At 44.9% G+C, this 10,577-nt stretch overlaps 2 protein-coding genes across 2 annotated transcripts; one reads left to right on the top strand and one right to left on the bottom strand.

The window, feature by feature from the left end:
* The first annotated feature begins 2,427 nt into the window (after positions 1–2,427).
* Positions 2,428–4,355, top strand: LOC119322771. Its single transcript, XM_037596277.1, has 2 exons — positions 2,428–2,838; positions 4,100–4,355. Exon 1 carries the CDS (start codon positions 2,554–2,556, stop codon positions 2,815–2,817), a length of 264 nt encoding a protein of 87 aa, XP_037452174.1. The 5' UTR covers positions 2,428–2,553; the 3' UTR covers positions 2,818–2,838; positions 4,100–4,355.
* A 1,495-nt stretch (positions 4,356–5,850) lies between these two features.
* On the bottom strand, positions 5,851–10,096 carry LOC119323824 (proline-rich protein PRCC-like). The gene is made up of 2 exons (XM_037597532.1): positions 9,005–10,096; positions 5,851–6,217 (listed from the first exon to the last, which is right to left on the bottom strand). Exons 1-2 carry the CDS (start codon positions 10,094–10,096, stop codon positions 6,056–6,058), a joined length of 1,254 nt encoding a protein of 417 aa, XP_037453429.1. The 3' UTR covers positions 5,851–6,055.
* Positions 10,097–10,577: the final 481 nt, after the last annotated feature.

Here is a 10,577-nt window from a genome sequence, read left to right as displayed (position 1 = left end):
GTGTGCCACGCTAGGTCCCTCAAGCTGACGGTCTACTCCATCGCCGACATCGACGGCGTCCACTTGCCAATGTTCCCCAACCTGGAGCACCTCGGAATAGAAGAGCTGTGCGGTTGGTGTCTCGACAGCCACGGGGCTGCGGCCAACGCAATTCTGAACCTGCTACGTTCCTCCCCGGTGATCTCCGGCTGAAATTCAGCTGGCGGAAGTATCTCAACGAAACAGCAGATGAGACGGCCACGATAGTGGATTTCACGGCGTGTAAACAACCATCCTTGAAAGGCGACGATGAGCACGACGACAACGATTGTGATTGCTGTGACTGTGAGCTCCTCGACGTCCCCGGACTGAACTGCAGCTGCAGTGTGCTGGATTGCTTACGAAATTCCTTGAGGAGAGTGGTCGTGCAGGTCGACGTGGACGCGCTCTCCTGCTTCCAAGTTCCAAGTCCGGCTCGTCAAGTTCTTGGCCCAGAATGGCATGGTTCTTGAAGAGGTCCACATCGACGGCGGAAGCCGCCACGACTCGAGCTGCATTGATCGCAAGGTTGCGAGATGGAGGAGAGCCGCTAGTCGTCCATCGCTTCTGGAAGAAGCAATGATCTGCCGCTGTTGCACGGCTGCTGCAGGGCCATTGTCACCGCTGCCGGCTTCTCCGGCTCAGGCTCCAGCTCCGCCGCCGCCGCTCTGGGAGTTCCCGCCGGTTCGTGAACCCCGCTGGCGACGTGCCCGCCGCACTGACCTGCCCGTCGTAACCCCCAGCGGCCGCGGCCACCCTTTCCCGCCGACACGCCCTCCACCAGCCTCCCGCAGTCGCCGGCCCACCGCGTTTCCCAACCATCCGTCTAAGACCAGGTGGCGCCGGTGATATCTCCGACGATCGGAGCACATAATGCCTCCCGTGTGTACGTTGCGCAAGGTAGACAAATATAGAATGGAACATGCGCTCGGCAATGTTGGAAAAAAAGAATCCAAGACTCGGTGAGTGTGATTGCAACTTTGCATGCTGAATTGGTTATCAAAATATGAGTATTCCTGCTTCACACGTGCATGCGATGCGTACATGGCCAAAGGCGTGTGTGGCTATGCTGAGTGTTTGGTCTGTTCAGCTTTTATTAGAGGCATCGCGTGAGCATCGGCCGGCTCAAGCTACAGCTTTGATCGGATCAAAGATGTGAGCAACATCTTTGAAAAGGTGTGCGTCTCTAAAATTTCAGTTCTATATATGTTAACTAAGCTTACTTGATTAAAACAGCAAACAAGTCGTTGTAGTATAGTGGTGAGTATTCCCGCCTGTAGTTCAAAGTCCATTTCTCCGTTAGCCCGTACATCTCACTAATTATGTTCCGCTGCTGGTTTACTTGAATTACGTATATTAGACACTAATTATGATCTGATGGTGATTGGCTTAAACTATTTAGTCCCTGATTATGATCCGAATATCTGACGCTTCTTTTTGAGAAAAGAAGCCGGTTTCGCCAAACTACACCAGAAGAAAAGAAATAACTTCTCTAGGTAGTAATAATTAAGGTAGCTTCGAAAAAGCAAAAGGCTACTCCTATATACTTGCATTAAAAAAATGAAAATGAATGAGACCTAGAGGCCGTTCGGAATCACTCCACGCTATGCCACTTCAATACTGGAGCTGGCCCGATCTTGTCGATGATGGGTAGGAAGTCTTTATGCCCACGCTTGTAAGGCCAGCACCCTGGTGCCGTAGAGTCTTCGTTAAATCAATCTGAAGAACCTGACACCAAATTAAGAAACCCTAACTCGGCGACCCGAGGAGCTCTCAGGAATCTACATTGAAGTTTCGTCTAATCCGCCCTGACGGGCGAGTTTGAGGAGAATCGGTGCGCAAAATACTGACTCGAACAATAAGCGCCGCCATTCATCCAAACGTGCCGCATATGAGGACTAAAATCCCTAACCTATCTACTAGGCAGAGCTGATATATTAGGATTCTTTCCCCCACTAGCAGCCGCCGAAGCAGTAGACAGAGGGGATGCAAAAAAAGATTGCAAACCTATGAACATAATGCTTTCTAGATGATTTTTCAAAAGAAAATAAACAGAGCTCACAGAGGTATGGTATGTGTGTATGCGTGTTTATATGGGTGCGTGTATATTAGTATATACAATCGTCTATGTCTGTATTGTGTTAAAAAATAATTTTTTTAACACTGTTTAGAATTATTATTTTGTGTGACAAGCTGCTTTTTGAGAAGTGAAAAGAGATGCGGTGATATATCAATTTTTCCATCTTTTTTTTTTTGAGAATCATCAATTTTGTTTTTTCAGATCTATTCGTCTTGGCGCGATATATCAAATGAGATGGCCCAGCATAACCCTTGGTCAACCGAAGGCCCGTCATTCTTGTCACCGTATCATTTAAGCCCAGCCCAACCAAATACTCCGCTGATTACCACCCAAACAAATCCCCCACCTCTCCTGTGCCATTCCATCCTCCCCTCCCCACCGAAGCCAACGACCGAACGAACCCTAGACTCCAAGCGCACGAGGAGAGAGAGAGGGAGATCTCCCAGGTCGCGACCATGGCGATGCGTGCGCTGTACAACGAGATCCGCGCGATGAAGGTGCGCGAGGTGCCGGCGTACCTCAAGCCGCGCCTCACCTGGTCCAACGTGAAGAAGAGCACCGACCAGGCGGTGGACCGCTACATCGAGAAGTACATCGAGACCAGCTCGGTTGACCCGCTCTTCCACGTCTGCTTCGGCGGCATGGCCTTCTCGTACCTCGTGGGCCTGCCCCAGGAGCGCCGCCACCTCGAGCACCTCGAGAAGCACGGCGGCCACTAGATCCGGATCCGCCCCGCGCAGGTGAGGGTTCTATTGTATCATTTCTGTTTCCTGATCCGATCCGGTGGTGCGATGAGATGCTTTTCGGGGGTTTGAACCCCGTCTGCTTGACGATTGTCGTATGGTTTAATTTAGGTAAGGTCGCATGTACGTGGTGTGCGGTACGATTAGATGCAAAATGTTCTGGCGGGGTCTGTGAACTTGTTTGGTCATTTGGACGAGGTTTTGTATGAATTCTGGTTGTCGGGAACAATATTGTGGGGGCATTTGTGCATTTGAATCACTTGCGTAGTGGCAATTGATTGGTCTATATGACCGCCAATAGTGGAACTGTATGAGGATCTGAATGATCTTGGTGTTTTCTGTTTCACGCCCATTTCATTCTGCCAGTGATGCAAAATCTCAAGACATCCTTGAGTTTTACAAAGTTTGACCACTTCTATGGCTTGCACTTTTCTGTTATAGTTCTCGAATGGCAAAGGAAACTGTTGAATGACACATTTGTTTGGGTATCATTTGTGATTATAGCTTGCACTGTGTATTGCGTTGGCTATGCATAGTTTGGGACTGCGGTGACAGTTGTATCAACCTTCAAGTTACTGCAGGCCATCTTTTTGTATCACCATTTTGTGCATTTATGAAGTTGCATAGCACCATATGATACTTCCAAATAGCGGTGTAAGATCTGTTAGCTATATTCACCTTTTGTGTTAGTAGGTTAGGTCAATGGTTATCAGATGATATGTCAGAAAAATGGTGTAGCAAACTGGTTTAATGTTCTGTTGAACTTCAAATGTGCATATTATGGATTTAAGTGCTTTTGAAGGCCTTTTGCAGAGTTTGACACTTTTGAGGAATGGAATCATTATTCATTGACATGTGAAAGTCGTTTTGCTCCCTGTGGAAGTGACAACGACTTAAAAGTAGTTAAATTCCGTGATAGTTTTGACAGAACCTTTCTTACAACTAAATTGTGTAGGAACAAAAGTGTGACTTACATTCTGTATGCTAAGAGCCTAAGACCTATGTACCCGTCTAAGAAGATTGATAAATATAATTATTACGTATTGATACCAACAAAAACAGTGGAAGGCTAAACCTGATGTTACGTTAAGTGATATTGTGTGTACTACAGCAGTTATATGTTATGCGACACTATTGAGCTGTAAACATGTGCAATATAGTCTTTGTAAACATGTGCAATATAAGCATTGTTTTTTTTGGCATGAGATGTCTTCTGCACCCCTCAATTGTCCTCACCACCTTTATCTATGTTGTGCAGGAGAGCTTATCTACGGTTGATTCAGGATGGTGCTCTCCGTTTTTCTTCTACTGATGGGCTACCTGGAGTTGATGTCTATTTGATGGCTGGTTTATTTTGTGTCGGAAGGCAGCAATGAACTGTCTAGTCCACTGTTACGTTCCTCCGCGTCTTGTCATAAGCAACTTCAAACTGGAAGTGCATGCATTGTGATTAAAAACATTTTCAGCGAATCGAGTACAAGTTCTTGCAGTATACTCCATTGATTTTGTGTCAACCGTTTTGTGTTCTTGTGATGCCTTTGTTATTCCCTCCAATCCATAATAAGTGTCGTGGTTTTGAACTAAGCTTGAGTTGAAAGGCAAGGTTACGTGTACTCCCTCTGATCCAAAATAAGTGTCGTGGTTTTGAACTAAGATCAGAGGGAGTTCACATAACCTTGCCTTTCAACTCAAACCATTGGGCTGATTTTCTTCATCAATATTTTGCTTGAATCCCTGACACGATGTAACCTTTTGACTTAGAAGCATGTGATACCAGTGTATTTTTGGAACCTGGGTGTATTGAAGGACTTTATTTTAAATACTTTGAAAATCACATTTAAGGTATCAAAAAAATTCTACGTGATCATATGGATGTATATTACACATGTCTAAAGTTTGGTGATGAAATAAGTAAATATGCGACCTATACAAAAATGACAAAATGGTGATTTCCAAATAGTGAATAATGCATACATTGTTCATCTTTCCAAAATCATGATTTTGTCATTTTTGTCTAACTCACATGGTTACTTATTTCAGCATCAAAATTTACACGTGTAATATACATTCATATAAACATGTTGATTTGTTTTCAGAATTTTTTTGAAACTTCAAAATAGCATTTTGGCATAGTTCAAAAAATAGGGCTCCAATGCACCCGGGTTCCAAAGTGACTTTTTGTCTACCACGAATTATATGATGTTATGTGACCTTTATGGTCTCCACTGTGGGGCGAGAAATCGTAGAGTGTACATAGCTGACAAATGTATGAGTGACGAGATTCGTAGGTAGGTTGCTCTAATATGTGGAATTCACGGGCATTGTGCGAATGTAGGAGATGCATTTGCTTATGCTGCGACAGATGAATTATTGTGGGGAGGAAGACTGAGACACGCTTGATCGAGATACGATTGCTGTCATCAGTGCGGACAAGCACTGGCCTAAACGATACACCTTTTAAGCCAAGCGGTTGAAGAAGCAGGGATGGGCAAATTGCAGCGTATGTCCCAAAGAGGAAGCAAGGAAGTAGACCATGTATTTTCTTCAAGTGTCGCTACATCCTTAGGCTTTGATGTTTGGTATTTGAGAAATTTGGCCTTGCTCATGCTGACACTTTGACTTGGCATATTTGAGGACTCGGTCGTGGGCTCACGGCATCGTGGGGCAAGAGGACCGACATGCAAACTCCGAATAGACATGCAATGCTTCCCTCGCTCCACATGCTCATCTCTTGGACCTTCTGGAATGAGAGAAATGCTTGAGTCTTCCGGCACAAGAGTGCGCCACCTCCATCTTGTTGTGCTTGATTAGTGACGATGCAAAGCTTTGGTTACCACGGGTGCTAAGCACCTAGGGCATATTGAGAGTCTAATCTCCTCTTATTTAATAGTAGATGAAGCAAATCTTATGCTCCATTTGAGAAAAAGTATTTTTGGGGCAGGAGCAACATGGTCCCTAGAGCCGAATTGGATATCTGATGTTTAGAGGTGCCAAAATAGAGCTTCGGAGTCAAGGAATCACAGGAACACGCTGCCTTTAGAAGGTCCATAAAAACTGATGCACAGTTTACAAGCAAAGGTTGAATGAACTATTGGTTTGGTTATATAATCGTACAACGGGCACACATCACCGTGCACTACAACAAAATGTTAAACATGTTGAATAAACAGTTACAGCTCGATTCTGATGTACAAGGCAGTCTTCCTGACCATTCTCACCACCCATATTTTGCTTGAGTCTCCGCTTTCGTGAGGAAGCCCTTGGCACGCCTCTCGGAAAGCTCCATCTCCTTCTGCTTCAGGTCGTAGAAGAGAGAACCGATCTGATGCTTTCTCTTCTGCAGCTTGGAGGGCTTTCCCTTCCCTGATGGGGCGGCCTATGCACAAGATAGAACAAATCTCAGGTCAGGAAACAAAAACATTCAAGCCTTGATTATTGTAGAAGAGAGCAGAGATACTCATTCGGTAAAAGTAACCTGCTCTCAATTGATGTTAAAAGCAGAAGTTTGGACGATGAACAAAAGCAACATGACAGGTACATGTGAAAATGGCTGAATGGTTGATGGTTTTGATACCAGGGAGAAATCGGAACTAACAGCTACAATTTTCAAACAGTACAGAACCAGTCACCAACTATACAGGGAAATCTATATATTCAAGACATGCTTCTAAGTTCTGATTGCGATAGGATGAGATTTTCTAATGCAGCCTGGGTTATACAGTCCTGTAAGCACATATATCAATTACCATCAACCTATATTGTCAAAAAGATCTACCTTTAGTAGGATCACCGGTATTAACAAGACCATATTTTGAACTAGCCATCCTTCTATTGATTTTTAGTTTGTGATTTCAAAGTTCTACTATCCTAAGCATATTCCTCTCCTAGACAATTGGACTCTGAAGACGTAACCAAGACCACCATTACACCGTACAGAATAAGGTCCTGGATTAGGGTGACCTACCACAAGAAGAACATATCTCTAGCTTGTCTGTATTTCAAATGTATGCAGAGGTCTTGAATTAGAGGGAGTATCCAATACCCAGTTGCCCACAATATCAAGCACAACCTCATCACATCATCACCTTATTATTTTATTCATGCTTATTGTCAAAGTATAATGTTGTACTCCCTCCGTAAAGAAATGTAAGAGCGTTTAGATCACTACCTTGGTGATCTAAACGCTCTTATATTTCTTTACGGAGGGAGTAGCTCATATTTTAGTTTTATCAACTTAAGTACTGAATGCTGTGTGAATCTTGTCTGATTACAATACAGAACCTGCTCTAATCTGGTCAATTCCATGTAGTGCCCTTTTGCTTAATAAAGCTGCCCGTTTGATCTAGCAAACTGTACTTTAGTACTCCCTCTGTCCCAAAATAAGTGTCTCAACTGTAGTACAACTTTGTATTAAAGTTAGTACAAAGTTGAGACACTTATTTTGGGACGGAGGGAATGTAACCTAAACTAAAACAAGTTTGTCTTGGCTCACAAGTCCCATCTGGTATAGGCAATCAGCAAACCCATTAAAAGGGTACATACCCAATACAAAAATAATAGGTACCCCCTCCAATTACTCCCTCCGTCCGAAATTACTTGTCATCAAAATGGATGAAAATGGATGTATCTAGAACTAAAATACATCTAGATACATCCATTTCAATGACAAGTATTTCCGGACAGAGGGAGTACTATTATAAGATGTTCTGACTTTTTTTATAAATCGGACGTATGTAGACACGTTTTAGTGTGTTTGTTCACTCATTTCAGTCCATATGTAGTCCATATCGAAATATCCAAAACATCTTATAATAATGAACAGAGGGAGAAGGCGACGCCTAGGAGGCGCTTACGCACACTTAGGCGGCAGGCAATGACCAAACGCCTCACCTAGGGCATAGGCGGAACTCTAGGTAGTGGAAGCAAGAAGTTGTCCACTCAATCAAGAAATCATGCCATGTTGCATAGACGGTCCAAATGGCCCATACAATGGTAGTAGCTGGTTGTTTACTCACCTATATGCTCTAAATCAATATCGATACACATGTAACACCCCAAATACACCCTGATAGCCAAATTGTATGTCCGCCTAGGCTGCGCCTAGGGCACTTAAGCGCCACCTAGGGGTTAGGCGAAGGCCCACCGCCTCGCTTACACCTAGCGGCTAGCGCTCTTCCCAACCTATTATTATTACAATGTAATAACAACTGCCTGGTTTGGTCACAATTTTCTGACACTTCAGAAAAGGGTACAGTCAAATATTTAGATTGTTCACGGAAAATTATATGAATATATTACGAGTAAAATAAATCTTCTGCAAAATGTTATCCATATTAATTTTCGCTGATTTGGTAAGTCAACTTTGTACTAAATCAGCGACAATTAATATGGATCGGAGGGAGTAATATATTGTGACAACTGAAGTTCGAAGTTGCATCTCTACCAAACAGAGTGCTTCAATAGTTCTTTACTGATCAGAATGATAACTTATTTATTTATTTATTTATTTTAAGCATGTGTGCAATAGCATAAATTTATAAACATGGTTTAAACCATAAGCTAGATTAGCTAGTATATTTATTGTTAAGTTTAAGGATATATGAATTGGCAAATTATATGGTTCATTTCGTAACAAAAACATAATTATATACTCCCTCCGTAAACTAATATAAGAGCATTTAGATCACTACTTTAGTGATCTAAAAGCTCTTATATTAGTTTACAGAGGGAGTATTCATCTACTCCAGTTACGATCTGATGACAGTGACAACACCCTTGAAAGCATTACTAGCATATAATTACAGCTTGGAGAAGTTATCAGTAGTGACTCTTCATTTGTCAGGTACAGTACTTGATTTGTTTGCCTTATTGGTGATAATTTGCAAATTTTTAACTAAAACTGTGACAAGCAAAAACCTATTACCAAGAATAATTGCTGGGGACTGGTATCAGGGCCTAAATTGCATGGATAATGCTGCATGCATACTTAGTATCTGTGTATCACTTGACAAAATAAAAATACAATTATCTAACATGGATAGTAGTGATGATGGCTATAAGGTGAAAGAAAATCAAAGACGGTAAAGTGAACTGAGCACAATAACAATGTAGCAATAGCTAAGCAAAAGTCATGCCAAGTTATCAGGGAATGATTTGTCTGTACCTGGTAACTAGGACCAAAGGCCATCCCTGTGAGCTTGGATTTGTCCTCCCTCGGACGGTTCTTGACCAGTTCTGCCTGATTCACCTCTATAATCTCCATAGGCATATCCCTCCTACCTCTCTTCACTCCAATCCTGCCCAATTCTGGTGGCAGTGCAGGCTCCCGCATTGGTGGCGCTGCCATTGCCACTGCCTCAGCACTGTAACCTCCAGTATATTCCCCTCCACATGGAGGCGCTGTCGAATGCTCGTATCCACCACTGTGCTCCCCACCATATCCATTATCATACCCACCACCTTGCTCCACTCCATATGCTGCATACTGTGGTTCAGCCCCATAATTCAAATTGCTATTTGGATCCAAACCATAATATGCATAATAGTTTGGATCCCATGCATAGCCTTCGTACCCATTAGCCTTTCCAACTCCAGCATCACAACCCTGGTGTTGGACGTCTCCAGCTTCAGCACCAAGACCCTGTTGTTCTTGCTGTTGCTCCGGAGCAGGCATGCCATCCTCATCGCTGCTTTTCTCAGGATCGTCCTCGTCGGCAGGGCCAGTATCGGACCTTTCTGTCGCCCCTCTGTTGACAGCCGAGCTAGAGGGGCCAGCAGCACCAAGATTTGACCTCTCCGGCCCGGCGGTGTCTACGGCCGACCTCCTGGCCGCGCCGGAGCCGAAGCCAAGCGAGTGCCTGGGCGCCGGGAGGAACGAAGACACCGGCCCCGATCCAGCAGACAGGGGCGGGGGCGCCTCGCTGACGCTGGGACGGCGCTTCTCGGCGTCATCATCCTCGTCCGAGCTGACCCCGGTGGTCTGGCGGATCGGCGGCGGGCGGAACTGGACGACGCGCTTAGGGTTTCCGGAGGAAACGGACGATTTGGGAGGCGGGATGGAGGAGAAGGTCGCGGCGGATTTCGGCGCCGGGAGCGATGAGAATATAGGCGCCGACTTGGGTTGCGGGAGCGCGGAGAAGATGCCGCCGGCGGGCTTTCCGCTGGCCTCGCCGCGGCGGGTCGCCGGAGCGGGTGAGGGGATGCTCTCGTCGGCGTCTTCGTCGGAAGAGGCGTAGGTGGCAAGAAGCGAATCCATGTTTTCGGCGCGGTCGGCGGGGAAAGGGGCAGGCGGCGGCGTCGGCGGCGGCTTTGGGGTTTGTTTCGAGTTGGAGTTGGAGTCGTCGACGGTGAGCGGAGGCGGTGGTCGCCTGGTCGGAAAGGTACGGAAGTGGGGCGTTTTCCTGGGCTTCGGCGGGGTACTTTTTATCTAACGGGCTGAGCTTCACATGGTTGAAACCTTTTACCAAGCCCTAGAGAGAGGCCTACACTATGTGGGCTGACCTATTTTTGAGACTCTCGCTTGCCTCTTACTCTTAGAGCTTTTTTTTTTAGTAATTGTCTTCTCCATTGCCTAAAAAGTACTCCCTCCGTCCCAAAATTTTTGTCTTAGATTTGCCTAGATACGGATGTATCTAATACTAAAACGTGACTTGATGCATCCGTATTTAGAAAAATCTAAGACAAGAATTTTGAGACGGAGGGAGTAGTAATTACCTCCCCTTCATTTATTATAATTG

The sequence above is a fragment of the Triticum dicoccoides genome, chromosome 6B, assembly GCF_002162155.2.
Source record: "Triticum dicoccoides isolate Atlit2015 ecotype Zavitan chromosome 6B, WEW_v2.0, whole genome shotgun sequence".
NCBI classification, from domain to species: domain Eukaryota; kingdom Viridiplantae; phylum Streptophyta; class Magnoliopsida; order Poales; family Poaceae; genus Triticum; species Triticum dicoccoides.
Note: the sequence above shows the minus strand (reverse complement) of the source record. Positions and strands in the feature narration are given on the sequence as shown.

Coding starts and splice junctions, on each gene's coding strand:
- LOC119322771 (XM_037596277.1), top strand. CDS start 2,554: ATGGCGATGCGTGCGCTGTACAACGAGATCCGCGCGATGAAGGTGCGC.
- LOC119323824 (XM_037597532.1), bottom strand. CDS start 10,096: ATGGATTCGCTTCTTGCCACCTACGCCTCTTCCGACGAAGACGCCGAC. Junction 6,218..9,004: donor CCTTTGGTCCTAGTTACCAG/GTACAGACAAAT, acceptor TCTTGTGCATAG/GCCGCCCCATCAGGGAAGGG.